The 19679-nt window shown below is 38.4% G+C and overlaps 2 protein-coding genes across 4 annotated transcripts; both read right to left on the bottom strand.

Annotated features, from left to right (window-relative positions):
- Window positions 1-642: 642 nt before the first annotated feature.
- LOC113674958 (protein cycle) lies at window positions 643-8542 on the bottom strand. The gene is made up of 11 exons (XM_027191454.2): window positions 8333-8542; window positions 6949-6987; window positions 6766-6810; window positions 6380-6537; window positions 5696-5868; window positions 5049-5367; window positions 4525-4741; window positions 3677-3931; window positions 3064-3245; window positions 2104-2230; window positions 643-1637 (listed from the first exon to the last, which is right to left on the bottom strand). The coding sequence occupies exons 1-11, from the start codon at window positions 8380-8382 to the stop codon at window positions 1298-1300; spliced, it is 1905 nt and encodes a 634-aa protein (XP_027047255.2). The 5' UTR covers window positions 8383-8542; the 3' UTR covers window positions 643-1297.
- Window positions 8543-11113: 2571 nt separating this feature from the next.
- On the bottom strand, window positions 11114-18788 carry LOC113674963 (putative ammonium transporter 1). Of its 3 annotated transcripts, XM_089184589.1 has the most exons (11): window positions 18497-18724; window positions 17692-17764; window positions 16147-16236; window positions 15732-15962; window positions 15441-15547; window positions 14804-14935; window positions 14554-14683; window positions 14348-14448; window positions 13883-14021; window positions 13323-13544; window positions 11114-12856 (listed from the first exon to the last, which is right to left on the bottom strand). In XM_089184589.1, the coding sequence occupies exons 3-11, from the start codon at window positions 16232-16234 to the stop codon at window positions 12510-12512; spliced, it is 1497 nt and encodes a 498-aa protein (XP_089040715.1). In that variant the 5' UTR covers window positions 16235-16236; window positions 17692-17764; window positions 18497-18724; the 3' UTR covers window positions 11114-12509. The 3 variants fall into 3 exon arrangements, with proteins under 3 accessions (XP_089040715.1, XP_027047261.2, XP_089040716.1); XM_027191460.2 differs by lacking the exon at window positions 17692-17764 and having other exon boundaries at window positions 18497-18788; XM_089184590.1 differs by lacking the exon at window positions 18497-18724 and having other exon boundaries at window positions 17692-17778.
- Between the last annotated feature and the right edge of the window lie 891 nt (window positions 18789-19679).

Genomic DNA, 19679 nt, shown 5'->3' with positions numbered 1-19679 from the left:
TCATTGCGCATTGGAGTCGATTTCTCGCAAAACAATGGACAAAAGGAACGAATCGATAATCTCGAAACCCTTATTACAAAATGTTCTTGACCTACTCACGATTAGAACTTCGGATACATGTGTAACCATGTATAACTTACCATAAAATTTTTAAACATGCGGTATAAACCTGATTGCTTGTACGAGTAAAGATCCAACATACTAAATTATTGCCCGTCCTGTTTCCACGCGAGAAGGTCCTTGTTTCCAACTACACTCGAGTCTTCATTCGTACTTGACAGCGTCAGCAAGGGTAGATATTCTGGTTGCACTGTGCATGACAACGAGGCATAATAACAACAGGAGGTCCTTCCAGGTTTGGTGAAAGGAGGATTGCGCGCTTTTTGTTTCTCTATTCCGTTAACCGCACTTAACCGTTAACAAACACTTGTTTTCTGGTTCTTCCATAGTTAATTCACTTAGGTCTTGAATTGCACATGCGCAAAAATCGCACTCACGCATATGCAATCGAGCCTTCGGTTGACGGCGATTTTTGACATCTTAAACTCAGGCCTCAGTCCCACTTATTCAGCCTAATTTGCACACGTAGTCTTAATTATGCTAGTCATTTCATTATGACTCAATAGGATTACAGGCGCTCTCTGACTGGTCAAACACATTTTGTATATTTCCCCAAAACCCCAAAGCTATTTACAGCAATTTTTGTCAGTTAATGGTCGCAATAACCTACCCAACACAACCTATTTCCTGACGTTTCTTTCAATAACCAGATATGTCCGTCGTAAAAACTGTACTTTGTTGGAGACCAAACTTAACTGAGTGTTCAATTTTAAGTTACATTCTAGATAACGCTTGTTACCAAAGTTATTCAAGGACCCTCGGCCAAAGCTACAAATTACTAACAAGGAAAACCGTTTTTGGATGTTATTACTTCCCCTTTCTGATGTTTCCGGGTGAAACAAAACTTAAAAAACAAAAATGACCTTACCTTTAAAGAAATTTACACAAACTAAGGCCTGCATTTCGGGCGTATTTTAGGGAAAGACTTTACTCTAACCCGGAACAAAACATGGTGGATCGTCAAACGATTGCGATCATGTTCCCCCTTCGTATTGGACACCTGCGTGGCAAGCTACTCAAAATATATTCACAAGATCCGTGAATATTTACGTCCAAGGAGAGTTTATTTCTTAAGATTCTGTAAGTATGATCTGTATCTTTTTAAACTTTTTTTTTTCAATTTAACTCTACCAGGAAACTAGCAAACCAGCAAAGCAGGTTTTGCAGTTTATCTGCTCTACGATAAATTCTCGAATTCTCCTCCAAGGCCGGCGTCTGCCTCAAGCATGTTCATGAAAACTGACATAGTTTCTTCGCTTTGTTCCATGGGAGCTTCCATTGACTCAATTGCATTCTGCATTCCAATCAACTGTTCCAACAAGTGTGCCTGTGACAACTGCCGCTGATTATCCAAACCAGCTCCTACCGCATGCGAGCCCGTTCTATCGGTAGATGGAACTCTTGGGGCATTTGGTGCGTTCGGTGAAATGTCGTCAATGTTTATCGTACTCACACCACCCGTATTAGATGGAAGACCCTCATTCAGTCGATTAAGACCTAGTCCGAACTGGAATTCCCTGAGATAATAGAAAGTAAAAGGCGAGTCACCTCTTTTCCAATTCATTTTTTAAATTACTGACGAGGAAATGAATAGCAGCTGAAAGAGAGAAGTACCATTCAGATCTCGGGAGTTTGAGAGTTCAGAGGGAAAGGGCCTGTTGTTAAATTAGGCGCTCGTCAAGAGTGCATAGCTCTTTTACGACAAACACTCCTGACTCCTCAATATTACTGGCTCCTTATTGAAGACAACTTTAATGTACGGGCAGAGAAATAACCTCGGCAGGACTTCCTCCCTTTTCGAAACTTCAGCTTAATGCAAGCAAACTTTCATTAGAATAATTGTTTGATGGTTCGATGCTGCCACACTGTTTCGTTTGCTTGTATTATCAAAAAAATAGAGATGGTTTCAAAATCTTACTGTCACTAGAGGGGCGGGGTAGACCTTCAAAAACAAGTTCTTTTTATGAAAAGGACAGTACCCACCTGTCTTGTGTTTCCTGGTTTTGAACCTGTTCGGCCACAATGGCCCCAATACGACTCGCACCTGCATTTCCCACATTAGCCATAGCAACGTCAAGTTCATGACTCTTCTTGCCAGCTGACATGGACCCTAAAATGGAGGAATTAACGTTTAATTTGCTTCCTCATAGCTTGGAAGACAAACTTAACGAAAACTGATTACTTTCAACAGGAGAAAACGTTTTAAATTCATTAAAAACTTCTGATTACAATAAAGGTAGAAATTCTGACTATTTAGTGTAAATTCCACCGCCCAAATTTGGTCCAACACGCTTCATATGCTGACTAATTTATCTAGCCTTGTAGGAAGGTTTCCATATCTATGCCATGATAACTCAAAACAAATAATCTGAAACAACACAGGGCGGTAATAGTTCGAGGGATGGTACGAGCTGGTCTGAGCGTATTGTAGTCAACGACTTACAGAACTTATTTCAGGATTGCAAAAAGAAGACTTGCAAACGACAAATAGGTCATGACTGCAGGCGGAGAGTGAAGTTTTGAGACATAACTACACTAACTACACTCAACAGAGGAAAAGAGAAATCTCTTCCTTTTGAACTGACATTTTCAAGAAACCCCACTGCAAAAGTAAACTAATATTCGTAGAACCTAATGAAGAAACTACATTTGATAAATGATGCAACTCAAAACGAGGAAAGAAGAATGATGAGTTCCTGTTTTTTTTTTTTTGTTTGGTTGGTTTTTTTTTAACAAAAATATTTTCCTCCTTGAATTCACCGCTGGGCCTCGACTTGATCAACTTGACCAAGTCCCCCTTGGTCGACTTCAAAGATACTGAACATAGATTGCTGAGAGATTTTCCAGAGGATCAAATACAAATTGAGAGCATTTTCAAACTTACTGAATGCTCAAAAAAAAAAAACTAAGTGATACACAATCGTAATCTTGACAAGAGCTAACCTGCATCTAACTGCTGCCCACGTTTCTTCAATACTTCTAACACTTGCTGTACACTCGTCTTTCCAGCCATACTGTCAGTTTGAGCTGAAGACCCAGATCCTACACTACTTGCAAGCTGCAAACTGGTGCAGGACACATCAGACGGAGGAGCTGCCAGGGGCAATGACATTGACTCCAAACCCCTTAAGACAAAACACTGGTCATTATGGCAACCAACAATACCATGATTTGCTTGAGAGGCCTCTCCTATCCTTCATAACAGTTTTATGGCGGAAAATGAAGTCGAAGCCCGCACAAAGTTATTTTTTTCAGAATCAGTTATCTCCGGAACTCTCGCTGATTCTGCCCCAGGGTTGTTGCAAATTCATTCAGCATCTAGGCTTGTGATACTTTCAAATAAAAGATCCCGAGGCGCGAGACACAATTGAAAATAAAATACCCTTTCTTCGTTCGTGAAAAACCTTTTTTTTCCCCCCACTAAGAGTCAAATTCTCAGGGAAAATGAACACGTGAAAAGCAACGCTGCATACTATCTTAAAGTTGTTGTTGTTGTTGTTGTTGTTAAAACACCCTCAACAATAGAGAAAAAAAAGATCTAGTATGCTATACTCACGTGACCACGGTGTTGACGCAAACTAGAAACTCCAGTTCCTTTGACCAGGGATTTCGGAATACATTCGAACAAGTTCGTAATGGAAGATAGTGACCTGCCTTGCATCGAAACCTGTAAACATCAGTTGACACAATCTCCCCCTGAAGAGCCCGACGATGGGAAATTGCTATTGAATTAAGGTCTTCTTGATGAAAATATTCATAACCAGAACTTCCTATGAGCTCCTGAGGTAGATAGCCAGTTATGGCGGTAGTTCTGCAAAAGGCAAAAGGTTCAGTCACCTTTAGGGCCAATAAAGTCATCATGACGGAAATTATCCCAGTATTCAGTGGCATGAAGTGAAGCAATGTGGAGTACTGCTGTGCCCCCTTAGACAAAAAGTTGGTCCAGTACAGTATTTCCCTCTGCATTTTATTAGCTTTTCCTTACACCTATTTAAACCTCTTGAGTAGAAAGAAGCACTGTAAAAGTAGTGTCTTGGCCAAGAATACAACACTTTGACCCCAAGGTTCAAAGTCCGCAGCACTAACTTCTTAGTCACCACAAAACTAGTGTCAATGTTCTTTCGCTAAAATCCTTTGTAAAAGGAGCTAGTATACATAAATTGAAAATCTTCCCAAATAAGCAAGCAGAATTAACCTGCTCTTGTCTTCTGATGCTCAATACACTAACAGATTTGTCCCCGAAATCAAATCAAAGTCAAAATTGACAGAACATCTTTACTTTAATTGTACCTTTACATTCCACATCAGTCTACTACAAAGAAATTCCACCAGTATACCACATATGTATAGGAATAATTTCCCAGTCAAGGAGAAGGGAGAGGAGGCTAGATGTTTCCAACTCACCTCTGATCAACAAAGATAAATTTTCCATCTATGCTGTGACGTGAGATGAATTTTTTGGCAATTCCTGGTTGTGAGAAATCTGTTGCTTCATCATAAATTGTTTCTAGTCTTCCCACTGCTACAAGACAACTGAGATTTCTAGATTCATTGTCTTCATCGTCCTCATCAAGTGAAGCTCCAGAAGGCGGCCATGATTTAAGGTATCCTGTACAATGAACTAATTCACAAAAACAAAGTAAGGGTTGGAATAATTAGTAAGAAATTTCAGCATTTCATTTGTTAGTTAATAGACAAAGGAAGAAAGAGAACAATAAAAACGATACATCATACAATAAAACGTGTATTGACTGAGTTAGGTTAGGCCAGTCATGCATTACAGACCAAGTGTATCAAGTAAAATATTTTCCTGTATAGCCCCCCTACTCAGTCAATAAAGCCATTGTACCATATAGTTTAACTGTGTTAAGAAGTGGGCTCTTAGCTACACATAGCCACTACATACAATTCATATGTGTCACACCCACCTACGACATATGGCTTTTTGTCAGGTTGTGCTGCCTGCTTGCTTTTGCTTTTACGTTTCATCAGACATGGTTCAGGTTCCAAACTGTCTTTTCCCTTTTTCCCTTTGGATCCACATTTCATACGGCAAAAGAATGATCTCCTAGCACCAGAACACAGTCGTGTTGGAGTGGGTTGATTTTCTGTTTTAAGTGGAAGACCAGTTTTTGCATCAATCAGTCTTTCACGAGGCGTTGTGTCTGAGGACGACAGTTGTTCTTTGACTTTGTTGACATCCTTTTGGTGCACAAGATCAAGGAAACTATGTCCTACCAGATCAGACTGTTCAGGGAGAAAAAAAACCAAACAGCTACAATAATTTTAACTTTACAATTGCCCCTCCTCTATTGGTTGTATGGATAACCAAATTCTTTTTCTAACCTTACATTATGTTTACTTGAAAAAAGGTAATTTTGAGTAGGGCTTCAGAAAGTATGGCAGCTAAAATACTTTTCTTCCATTCAACTTAGGTTTCATTCATTCTTTCTCAAGAAAAGAGAAAAATTGAGTCCCTTGCAATTAAAATTCCATCTTGGTTCTTGCTAATAGTGGAACTCTTGAGAAGGTTATGAGATTTGGTTATGTTCACTTTTACTTGGAATGAACTTACAGGAGCCTGATTGAGATAGTTCTGAATGGAATCTGATGCATAAAGAAGACATCCCCTGTCACATCCCACAACAAAAAGGAATCCATCAGCAGCTTCAAGAATAAGGTTCTTTAAATCTTCATCAGACAAGAAAGCTGGTTTGTAGTTTGTTTCTGTGAAGGGGTCAAGTGCTCCTGAAATGTAAAATTTCCAACACAACATAATGATATTGTATTCATCATGGTTAACTTGGTGATTCAAATACTGGTAGGCGTCTGAACTGCTACAAAGTCGACAAGTGTTGCTGGTTGCTCTTTGATTCCTCGTGAATATTACACTTAATGAAATCCACTTTTGCCTTTGCCTTTTCCTTGGCCTTGCCTGATTGCTGGTTGCCACAAACAAATCTTCCCCCCTCCCTTTCGTCTCCTCAATTTGGAACAAGTTAATTACAGTCTCCCCAAGTAAGCCTTGGCTTATAAACAGATGTCATTCTAAGTGACACCTAGACTTGTGGTGGGATTAAAATCATAATCACAGTTCCTAATAACTAAATCTAAAGATAAAGCCCTACATAATGCATTTTTGTTTAAGAGTACCTCTAACTCTATTGGAATTAAACAAGTTTTTCACAGATGCAAAGGAGAAACATGGTGCATGTGGAAATCACTTCATGAAAGGAGCAACACATAAAGTTATCATCACCTTTCAAGGTCTTCATATGCTGCACAGCCATTCTCAACACTGTCAGTTTATCCAGCTTGCGTGACATGGCATTACACATAGGTATCATTGTTGACAATTCATTAATGTATGTGTTCATCTTATCTCTCCGCCTTTTCTCTATCTCACTGTGATTTGGCCTGTTTGTATATCAAAGAAGACAGTTACTTGATCAAACAGTCTGCGAGACACTATAAAGGTGGTAGGTTTCATTCAATAAATTAAGAACATACGGCCTTTCTAATGACTTATCAGGAAAGGAAACATTGAATGATTCCAAACCCCAGTGGCAAAAATTGACCGAGCATTTATTTCCAAAAGATGAAACATTTGGTGAATAATTCTAAGAAAATTCAATCACAACTTACTTTGTGTTTGTCTTTGGCCATCCTTTCCTCTGATCCTCACCATCCCTACACACAAACAATTGACTTCTTGTTATCAAAGCAAATATCATTACAATTTAAAGGAATTATGGTTTCCTCTAGGATTGTGTGAGCAGGAACAAATGGGTCATGTGATAAAATTACTTTTATGAACTACATGGATACCTTCCATCTCCATCAATTGTTTCTGCATCACTTTCATCACTGCAATGATAATACAAACTCAGGTTAGGAAAGGAAGTCTTCAGTGTAAAAAGTGTTCAGAATAAATATGAAAGCTGCATGGCAATCTGGATTACTTTCATCATTTGCTACCATTTAACCCCTCTTTTAAGCCACATTCTACTCCAAGAACATGAAGTGGTTACAACAAATTGACATGGCTGACAAAATGCTTCTGGGAGATGTTCATGCCTCAGAATAAATTATTGAGTAACATTATGTAATATTTAAGATACATACATTTTAACAGTTTCTGATACTCTCAGTTACACCTAACAACTTGAAATTATGTGTGATTTTCTTTTTCCTGTTTAGATTGCCTTTTTGACAAACTTTAGGTGCAAATAATGGGATATCTAAGACAGTTGTAGTTCAAATGCTTGTATATCCAGGATTGAAAACAAGTTTTGTTTGGTTCATTCTTCAATAACTTCACATTCAGTTGTATTTTTATACACCTTCACATTAATTCAACTATGTGCAATCATGTGAAATTCTATCAATGACAACACTCTGGAACACAAATTACAAACAAAAACAAATCTCACAAACAGTCAATCATTGACTTTCCTCTTTAAATGCAGAGGAATTTTCAGTTAAATGCTTAAATAAATGAGGACTTTATTGATTTTGCGTTGTCACTGGTCTTTTGTATTTTTTTTCTTCCAGCAGAGTGCCTATTTTCAGTTTGATTTTCATGGGTCTCTGGGTATTTTCTTTTAGTTAGAATACCTGGTGTGATTAGTTCCATCTTTCAAGTTTTCAACATTCGGAGACTTGAGCATTATGTGAAGCTTAGCTTAAGGCAATCAGGAGTTATTAATAATCCCTGGTCAACTAGCAAAAGGTAACTGCCATCTTCAATACCGTTTGGCACATACATAAATAGCATACATCAATCGATCTGCACCGGTTTCACTAATTCATTAGCAACCGAATGAACTGTTTAAGGCGACAAGATGCAAGAATAATTTTTACATTCACCTGTACATCCGCACAACAAAACGAACAAACCACATAACGATAACGACCGGGATTATTAGGCTAGGTCTTGCAAAATAAGTTGGCCTCAAAAATCAAACCATAAACCCACGTATTAAATTTACCTTTGCATTTTAGCTTAATCAAATTTAATGTGAGAATTTTCGCGCCGTTCAGACAGCACAATATAAAGCTAATAAAAAATTGGTTCTCAGAGACAACCAACCGCATAATTTTTGCAATAAAATTAAACTAAGAAATACATCTGGCCTGTTTACTAAGTAACACTCAATCCATATCGAGTTCAAAGATGACAAAGCTGCACATATTTCAACCGTCAACTTACTCCATGAGATCAGAAACCGCTCTTCTTTTCTTCTTCTTCCCTGGATCCATATTGATTCATGTAAAGTACACTTCTTACTGAGAAAGAGAAGGATATATTCCCGTTGTTATTGATTCTAAGACGGAGATATCTCACCGGATGTCTACCAACACGAGCGATGTACGTGAATATTTGTCATCCGCACTCTTTGCCATACTAGTTCCAGTCCCTTGCAGAATTTTTTTTTAAAGTGAATATTTTAAATATGTGATGTAATCTTACCAAGGAAGTCCAGTTTGTCACATCTTGAGGAATGTTATTTTTGGAAAAGCATTTCGTTAACTTCTTCAAGCAAATAGCTGTGATAGCCCCTCAGAAATTTTTACCCCTCCAGGATTTTACTTTATTTCTCCAAGTTTCCTCTGCAGGCTATTTGACGCGGGTCCGACCACCGCCCTGGGAAAACAGGACCCAAACGATTCCTTCCTGGGTAGATATAACGAAGGAGCACTTGGTTCATTTATTTAAGTTTTCTTTTTCAAGTTCATGTCAAAATTCTGAGCCTTTATCATATATTGCCATACAGCCAAACCTCCTTAACACACACTACGCGGGGACAGAACAAAGTGACCGCAGAGAAGTTTTCGTTTCACATAGGTCAAGAGGATGTGGTCCCTTTGAAGACACCACTATCAGTTTTTAAGTGAAAGGTAGCAACAAACAAGCACATGTACATCTTGATTTGACACACTGCCTTATGAGAGAAGGAAATAATAACGTTGCTTGTAGGCTAAAAGAGTAATGTAATACTTTGAACGGCCGATTAAAATCTAAAGTTAGATTTCTATGAAAAGTTCCATACTTTGGCCGTGTAAACCTTTTAAATGTCTGTAAACTTCCTCTATAAAGCTTTTGCAAGTCGTTGTCTGAGAGAAACAAATGACATTAAGTTTTTAATGCATGGGCAATGGGGCAGTTTCACCTTTGACTTACCAGTGATTAGATACGAGATATTAGCTTAATTTTATTTTGTATATGACAGCTCTAGCTTCTGTATTTTCTTTTGCACGGCGGCTGATACTAATAATGCCGTTGAACGAGGTCGAATCTGTCGATACATGGTCGGTTATCTTCGAAAGTCTATCGAAGGGATTCGCATCAGCCTCAAATCACGGGATAGTCACACTTTCTGTCCACTCTCGGCTATTTCCGGAATGTGTTCGGTTAAAGAAGGTTATGCGTCATGATTAAGACAATTATGTCACATTCGCTTGATTAAATACAAAGTGAAGTTGTCGGTCAGAGCTTCTTTTTGACGCTAAGGTTTTAAACTGTCACGATGTCGGGAAGTGAATCAAGGCATTACGGTGAGTGGTCTCTGTCGAGCTGGTACGATTTATTACCAGGTCCTGACCGTCTTCTCGAAGTCTCCACTTCATTAAACGAAAGTGATGCTTGGAGTTTAGTTTACGGTTGGACAGAAAAGCTGCTAAGCGGTGGAATGGGCCAAGAAAAACTACAAGGAATAACTGACGCACTGTTATACAATCACTGGAATCAGGCGAAGCGAATGGGCTGCATGGGTGTTCAATTCACCTACATAAATGGCTTTTATCACAGATTTATCTGGAGGAGTTCGTGACAACAGTTGTACAACTAATCCGGCCGGATTAACAGAGATCATTCCACTGGAAAATTCTAGACAATATTCGAAGTACAGAGTCTGTATATACGCCTTCGGACAAACTTCAACCGTTCGTCTTGTTTCGTTCTGCATTCCGGGTGGATTCTTCATCTTTAGAACTAAACACTTGACATAAAAAAATAGTTGGCTCTACTATCATTGTGAAAAGTATGTTTCATTCGACATAACTTGAAAGATAAAACTGTTGCAAACTGAACAGTGTGTGTGACGTTCTCCATTTAAACCAATTTAAATAATACTACTCGGGGTTTTAAAATACCACCGCGCCTAAAAAAATCAATTAAAGACATCGAAGGAAATTAAACCCAGACTTCAATTTGCATCTACGCGAGTAAGAATATTCTATATTGAAAAACTTTGAAAAACGTGCGATTTATGTATTAGGAAGCCATCACGTAGGCAGTATCGTATTTTCAGACAAACTCATCGATACAAATAGATGAAACGCTACCGATGAGCGGCACCGATAACAATAAGAAAAACATTTATTTTCATCTTTGAATAACATACGGTAAAGTTCTATCGCCGGCTGTTTGCTACAGCGGTCGACCTCAGCTGTATCTTGGCGTCACAAATGACTGAAGACTAATATTAATACCAACGTTGATCAATTTTAAAAATAGCATCTTAACCTTTCTCTATTCCTGACTTTGTAATTTAATTTCAAAATGGTACAAAAGAGAGGAAAGAAAAATCCCTTCCCATGCCTGTCTTTTTGTTAGTCCTAAACAAATCTCTTTTCTAATATATTTCACTAACGGCTCACCTAAATAAGTAGGAAATTGCTAAACGTTTCATTGTTTACTGCAGGGTGACATATATTTAGGGAAAGAGAAAAAAATAGTAAATTTGACCTCAGTGAACAACTGACAACATAGGACAGGAGGCTAATTGTTTCTGTTTTGTGCAGATCTGCTGGGTTTTTGCGGTTTCTGGAGGTGTAAGCAGAGCAAGACAGGAAAAAACATCAGCAGGTGGTAATGTTACAAACATGTTCCAAACTATTTGGATAGACATCAAATATTGTTTCCGTGGTAATCTCGATATCGCACTAAATGTGGCTGAGAATAATCTGAGAGATAAACAAATAACAACAGTTCATTTTGTAAATTCATTTTTTTACATTTCGACTAGAAACTCAGAAGGCTGCTGGACATTTTGTTCATGTTGGTAAAATCAATATGAATGAGAATTTTTTCTTCATTAAAAACGTTTTGGCTGATGTCACGCTAAAAATGTCGTTATTATACAAATAAAATGGTATTGTTGATTAAACAAGGGAAAATAACACAGTGAAAGGGAAAACTGGATAAGAAAGTGCTTACTACTACATCGTAGATGTTCTGTAATTCAAAGAACAATGAAATGTTTTTATGTCAAAGAGGCCTTTCGTTTCTGTAAAAATGGAAGTCTTGAAAACACGGCCCTCACTGTTTAATGATCGTTGCCCGGAGAGGCCGCAATAACCGAGTCAGCGAACTTCTAAAAAAGTATCAAACAAGAAAAAGGGAAGGTAAGTATAATATTTACCCAAGCCTCAGTCGATAACGGATCCCCACCCGATCTAGGTTATCAAAAAATTTTTTAAATGTGAAAGATATTTTCCAATCAGTGACACAGCCAGTAATTCAAATTAAAAGTGAAAATAAAACTTTTTTCAAAACGATGAAACGCAGACGTAAAAAACAAAAAGCAGTAACAAATCTGTGGCCCTTTGTCACTAAAGAACTTATACTAATACCACAACTACGCAATTACACATATGCTTTTGGACCATTAATTAAATGTTCTATTTAACATGTAAAATGTCTATTCTTAAAATTTGTGATAATTTACACTATTTGATGTTTTCATTAACTACATACTTACAAAAAACTATTAATTGTTTTAGATTTCTAATGGAACTGAGCAGAAATTACAAAATACACAAATAAATTGCTGGTAGATACTTTACATTCGACTCGATCTCTTCAGTTGAGAGTTCAACTTGTGCCAGCGGCCGGCGCATAGTGTCTACCTGATGCAATTATAATAATTTTCTTATTTTACACTGTAAGATGATCATCTAGACGAAAGATAAGTTGGACGAAAGAGCAATTTTGTACATAAATAAGCGTTTAAAAAATAACTGCCAATACGAAGTTAACCGTCTAGACTATTGTATGCTCCAGAAACCACGTGACTTTTGTCTCTGCCTTTAAAGTGATTACATATGGTTCTGGTTGCCTTTTTAGATACAAAAGAGTATACTATCCTTTCAAAAAATTCCTTAAATGAGCTAAAGATTCAACCTCGAAAGCTGCCATTATGAATAACGCTGAGCAGCCTGGATGCTTTCTCATTTAAAAGATCATTATTGGTGCTTGGCAAGATACTTGTAAATGCTTGCCCTTAAATAATTGCAGGCTCTTTTTTTTCAGTTGCAATTTTGCGAAAATCAACTGAAAATTAAAGCTGCGCAAGCATTCAATGTATTTTTTCCGTTGGTGATATTTAAAAGGCTGTATCCATGTTCCCGTAAGTGTGTTCGTCGGTGGCCTCTACACTTGGTTTACGACCGGGATTTTCTAGGGAGGTATCCTTGTCTGGCAGGTCGAGAGGAATCTGGGAATGATTTACTTTGGGCTGTTCGTTCTGGTATATGGCTTGTCCTGGTTGACCATGCTGCATAGCAGGCTCTTTATATGTACCATTCTTGGTAGGAATGACGTTAACGAAAGTAGTAATGGAGGTCTGATAAAATGGGAAGGGAATCTTTCTTTCTTCTGACGGTATTTCCCAGCCGTTCCCGTAACTTTCCACTGGGTAGGCAGGCTCACCGTGTTTAGGAATGTCAAGTCCTATCACAAATCAAGTATCAGTCTATTAGTTATAGAATCGCTTGAAATTGTTCTTATGGATGTCACGATGAGGGTAAGATGCACGCCATCCCAAAGAACAACTGCGATGGAGACTCTGTCAATTCCATGACAGTTCTATCGGAAACTGATGTTGCTTTAGCAAAAGTAGATTGCAGGCCCAAACCGCCATCTTTGCCTTTTTAACATTTATAGAATTAGACAAATTTATCAGACCTAAAAAATGCAAGAGGTATGTAAACATCCTTTCAGAACTTTTCTTTTCAGATGTTTCTAGTCTAAGTAGATCCTCAGACAGGATGGAGCATGTGGCGGTTAAGACTGAGGTGCCAGAGTATTGATCTGTGTGAGAATGCGTACACGCTAGAAGTAAACAGACCATGTGAGATCTTTGAACAGGAGAAGTACCAGGGTTCAAAGGTCACTGGACATTTACTATGTTACCTACCTTTTATCTCGACTTCTTTGCTTACACGAAGCTGTCCGAGAAGTTTCAAAAGAAAGAAAAATGAGAAAGCCAGAACTGCGCACCAGGCCATGATGACAACTAAACCCAGCACGTTCCAGCCAAACAAACGGAATGAATGGTTGTCCCGGGCATAAAAGATGCCAGTTTTCATGTTAAAGATGGGGGCTGCTAGCACTCCCCAAATACCACCGCCAAGATGAACTGTAGAGAATAAAGAAAGCGACTAATGAGTTTTTTTCTCCTTAAATCAAGAAAAGGAGTCTCACGCTGTGATTTGTTTGGAAACTCAGGCATCTCTTTTAACCACTCCAGGTCAAAACTAAAGCCAGTTGCGATCAATCTCGGATTTCATTTGGCCGTTGTTAGTACTTCGGTTGGGGTTTTACGACACTGAATCGAAGAATTCTCTCAAAACTGGAACTAACCAACCCCGTAACAACTTACACCTTGAGTCTGAAGTTGTTTAAGGGAGATCTCTTCTGTCTTTTGCATGGCTTGATCCTCTCATAGTTTGATGTTGTTCAATTTCTCTTACTTACCAGCCACAGCATCCAAGGGATCGTCAATCTGAAAACGCAGCATAGCAATACTCCAAGCAACGTAAGTGATTCCTCCGATAATGCCAATGACAAAAGCAGCATAAGGATGAAAGGTATTACAGCCTGAACACTGGGCAACCTGTTTTGAAAAACCAAAGTTAGAACTAAGTGCATAAGAGGTCTGTATTTACCACAGATTTTATGAATAGGAGAAGTTTTCAGGGAAATGCAGTGGACTAATATTCAGCTCGTTGGACTCCGGCTTCTAGCTCTGCCCAGGGTTAAAAGGGTAATTGGGTATTACCGAACTGGGATCAATTGTGAGAGGGGGGGGGGGGGGTTGAGAAATGACACTAACCAGAACTGGAATCCGATACACATGATAGCAGCAGTGTGACTGATGATCGTGTTCGCCGATTTTCAAGCCCAAAACATGACTCATCAGATCGAAAGTATTTTTCTTACCATTCCAGTAAATCCACCGTTCATGGTGAATAACAGACTCCAGTGTTTTTCTGCAAAGCCCAGACGTTTGATGATCAAGGAAGTCAGTGCACCTGCAGCTCCTAAAAATTGAAGGATGACCTGATCGATTTATTTAATTCACATCACAAATCACAGAAGAATTGGTAAAGAAAACACATTTTAAATGTGATGCTATTGACATTTACCTCCAATGACAGTGTTGACAATTACCAGTGACACATCATTGGCAGCGCCCTCACCAGCAATGGCTGCATTAGAGCCGCCATTGAATGCCAGGAAACCAAAGAACAGGATGAATCCTCCCAAAGCTGCTTTCTACAAGTGTAACAAAAATGATTTTTTAAATCTTTCAGCTCCCTGCAAAATGAAGGCGCCAGCATCTATCTGCATTTTCTAGGCCAGGTAATGGCAAATAATATCAGGTTGAATACTTACAGGAACAGTATGGCCTTTCAGTGGCATAGGGACACCATTGACAAATCTTCCGATTCTTGGTCCAACAATGGCTGCCCCGACCAAGGCAACTAAGCCACTAACAGTGTGAACAGCTCCACTTCCAGCAAAGTCCTACCATAAAAAGTATTACAAAACTATCAATATTTTCAATGAGATGTACAGAACGAGTCGCAGATATGTACAAATATAGGTATATTGACTTTGTATCTCAAGTATCTCAAAGTTAACCCTTTTCATCTGGAACACTGGCTTACAAGGTGCAGTAAAACTTTGAGCCACTCAGCGGAGTCCTTGAACTTGAAAAAAGAGTCTAAATAGACGTTCGCGAAGATTGCTGACACTTGTTTAACATGGCATCATTATCAAATAATTTATTTCCCTCAGAAACGTAAATCATTTTACAGTAAAGTAAACTAGTACGGAAATTTGGTGATCCACGAACAGCATCATATTACCAGGTATATAACATTCATATTACATGGTATATAACAGTCATGTTACGTGGTATGTAACAGTCATATTACCTAGTATATAACATTAATAATACCTGGTATATAACATTCATATTACCTGGTATATAACAGTCATGTTACGTGGTGTATAACAGTCATATTACCTGGAATGTAACAGTTCTTGTAACATTGTCTTTCGTGTACTCTGCACCAATGAACAGCCAACCATTTACATCCCAAGCCCAGTGACTTACTACTGGATACAAAAAACCTGCAAGAGAGCGAGCACTTCATTGTTGTAAATTCAATACAAGTGAACTGATGAGGGAATTAGTATTTACATAAAGACAATTAAACCACAAGAGTTAAAATACACGTAGTCAATATATTAGGAATTATTAATCAGTAAGAACTGACTTTTTCGAATGATTGCCTTTCATCTGAGGATAACTTACCTGTCAAAAACACAGAGTACATCAGATAAGCCTTAAACTCAGTTCTCTCTGCTAAAGAACCGCTGACAATCGTTGCTGTCGAAGCCGCAAAAACGTAATGAAAAAACCAATGGGAGAATTTTTCAGCTGGTAAATCTGCCAGCGCGAAATAGCTGTATCCAATGAAGCCATTGCCTTTTTCTCCAAACCCAAAGGCGTAGCCAAACAACCAGTAAGCCACTGCACCAATAACTGTAACAATCGAAACGAGACAGAAAATTAATAGCAGGCATAACTTTACTAACGCCAAAGGCCGGGATAATTCTTTAATCAGTGATAGCAATTGTTTCTACGCAATCCGTTACTTTAGTGTAAGGGACTGGAAACTGAATTGGTAGAAGGATTAATCAGCACGTGATTAACCATTTGTACTTACACGCGTCCAAGAAATTCTTGAGCAGGATGTTTGTTGTGTTCTTCGATCTTACTGCACCAACTTCAAGAAAAGCAAATCCTGCCTGCATAACTGCAAGAAAAAATGCCACAGAATCCAAAGATAGTTTTTTAACGAAGGACGCCGAAATATTCTCTCTCCCTTGTTTCGTTCCAAAAGCTACTCAATAGAAAAACATAAGGAATTACTAAACTAAACTATCTTAATGGTGCATTTTTTGGGCCGTTTCAGGAATTTGTGATCGTCTCGGCTGGGTTGTTAAAAGCGAGATTTGTTGTAATCCGGTGTCAATCCTAGTATCCGTAGAATTTTGTATGTAGCTAACCTCTCAGTGATATGGAGGCTAAGGGCTTACTTTCAAAACATCAGCTTTAGAAACTCTTTACGGTGGCCAATTTACATTATTAACTCAGTCAATAAAAACAAACTTATGTCACAGTTATAATTAATATTGTTTCGAAATCACGGCCTTAACTTGACTGAAAAAACGAGGAGCGAGGAGGCGGGATTACCCAGAGAGGATAGTAACATCACGTTTTTATTTGTTCATAATTTGTCTGCGTGCAGCCCAGCCTGAAAAAAAAACCCAAGAAGACAGGTCTTGAACGGCGATGATAGCGATAAATGTTCATTTGTTCGTTATGTTGGAAAAAAAGGTGTGCAATAGTGGTCGCCCCCTATCTACTCCGTGACGACATGGGCAAAATAAGGTGAGATTGCACTGCTGAGATATTCATGACTCGTCACGTTTTGCCTTTGCTATGCCCGTGCTATTCACCCGTCAAACAATATCTACTTGAGTTTGTAGAAGGCAATGCGTCAAAGATCAAGTAAAACAATATAAAAGTGTTTAGTTGTAGCTGGTAACATCGTCGTTTAGATTATAATTAGAACTTCTACCAATATTCTGTCTGAATTGTTCGCATATATAACTATTTTGCGTTTTGTTTTCTTAATTCACTTGAATCCGACAGTGCTTCAGCAACGGTTTCAGTCCTTTGTAATAGCACTTCGTTTGCCGCTACGTTACACAGAAATGATGTTGCGACAATTTGGTTGAGGCCAGCTCGTTAAAGAAGGTACAGTCACCAATTTGTCTCAAACCGTTATATGATGAGCCTAACCGTAAACATAGAGAAAACATTCGAGATATTCATGGGATGCAGTTTAATGACACTGACATTGTTCGATAGGAAATCAGTTAGGGTAGAGATGCGAGGCGGTGGTTTCCAAATATTTATAAAAATTTCAGTTCGAGTTTGATGATATGAAAACTACCAGATATCAATATTAGGTAGACAAAAGTTATTTTTAATGGTTGAACTGCTAGTAAAATATTTGATTGGTACGAATTATAAACAAAAATTGGTGTTTAAAACGTTTTTAATTTATATGCCAGCTCATTTAGCTCTAACAATGAGAGTAGACAATAAGGCAGTATTAAGTGCGCAGTTGACATGCAAAATGTTCTGCCTGCTTAGGGTTATACCTCTGTTCGTTATGTTGCACAGAGAATAATTCACCTACATCTCACTCCAGCTGCCTTCTTCTCACAAAATGGCACATAAGATCTGGTTTGGAGCGCACTATCGACATTCGTCTTGAGGTTATTGAGCAAAGATCGTTATTATCATAAAGAAGAATGTAAAAAACCAGTCTAAAAGAGAGCTCCCTAATTATTTAAGGTCATTGAGCACATAATGAATATCTCATGATAGGCCAACTGATCGATAAAAACTCTTTAAAAAACATTCCAACTTTGAAACTGTATCAAAAATGTCGATGATTTCCGCAATGGGGTTCCTCAGTTATGAACAAATAAACGCAAATCAAAGTAAATAAGTTTTCTCTACTAACGTGAGAGGAATCAAAACAACCGTAAGAGCACGTGACGAAGTCACGGCACAGAGTATTGATTGAGAAGGATTAATGCAGACAAAACTTGCCGGTATGGCTTTGTTAAAGTAGAGCATTTGAATAAATATGATAATTACGATTGGAAGACCGCGAAATTATCCGGACCCTTGCAACTTGGCTTTGATTTAGCGCTTATTCCTCCATTCTCATATCCTAACTACATTGAAATCCTTTCTCACTAATATCAAAATTGTCGGTGTTTTTTAAAACTGCCTTTTCTCAGAAAAGAACATTCCTATAGAGTCGCAACTCTACATGTGAAGACGAACTAAAAAATCTCAGAGCCACTCAAACATAACTATTAACCTATAACATATAGATTTAGCCAAGCCTAAAAGCGGAGCTCGCATTTTTTTTTTTACGATACGTATGCAAATAAGCACACGACCTTAAAAAAAAGTCAAGTTATACTCACGAAAGACAAGAATTCCCATGACAATCAGAAACAGTTGGTCAATGTTTCCGCGCAGTGTTTTCAACATAACATCAAGCTCTTGGGCAGTTAAGTTGGACATTTTGATGTCAATTTTCACCTTGACTAGTTATACCTCACTATACCTAACGAAATACCCGCCAAAAACCGATGAGCCAGGAAGCTTGCTTTATTACGTAATTCAGTTACGGAGACGAGAAAGAGAGAAGGAAAGTCTGAAATTCTCACTGCCTTTTATACACTTCATGGCTAAGGGAGTCGCAAATTGTTTTTCTTTGTCAGTCCACGTGATTTAAGGATGTTCTTCTTCTTGTGATTGGTCTTTCCCTCGCTAGACTTTGACTCTTGAGGTCCTTGGGAACAAAAAAACCAAAGTCCGAAGAATTAGTCCGACGGAATGACGCATTAGTTGCCATAGATAAATTTTAGACTCAAACTTGTCACCTGTATACTAGGTGGTCCTGGAGGGTAAAAACAAAAATAACGAATATTGCGACTGACTGAGTCCTGTTTGTACGGAACTCTTCATACATTAAACGCGAGAAAAATCCCCGATAAACTTCAAGTTATAGTTCAACACGGTAAAAAGCAGTGAGTTTGGATTGCACATTTAGTTTTGCATTTGCGATGCATCCAAAGATCGATTTGTTTAATCATGTGCTGATCAGTCTGTTGTGAACTGAGTAACAACGACACGAACACGACAAAAGCTCAACCGCAAGTCACGCGGAACGAGGCTTTGCTGACCGGCTTACGAACTTTGAAACTTGTCTTATGTTGGCAAAATTGTGAAACTTCAAAGTTTATAGTGAAAGCAGACTGCTCAAATAGTCTGTCTTGTTTCACCTCATCTTCGGTAGCAAAGTTTGTCAACAATTCATTTACGGAATATGTGTTGCGTAATAGGCAATTTGAACAGACCGGCGGAATGCAAGCTATTTTTCTCTGCTAATTATCTAGTGAAACATGACCCGAAGCTAGAGCAGTTTCGTTTGGGAAGCAAGAAACTAAAAGTGTTTAAAATTTGAATTTTTCAAACATTTCTGGATGTGACTCCTTGTGAACATTGTTCACGAAAACATCCGTTCACGTAAATTCCATATGTCTCTCACGAGGAGGAGGCTGCCGACGCATTTTCGTAAACAAATTGTAACGAATTGTTAAT

This window comes from Pocillopora damicornis, chromosome 10 (genome assembly GCF_964200805.1).
Source record: "Pocillopora damicornis chromosome 10, jaPocDami1.2, whole genome shotgun sequence".
NCBI lineage: Eukaryota > Metazoa > Cnidaria > Anthozoa > Scleractinia > Pocilloporidae > Pocillopora > Pocillopora damicornis.
This window is presented reverse-complemented; position numbering and strand designations above follow the sequence as displayed.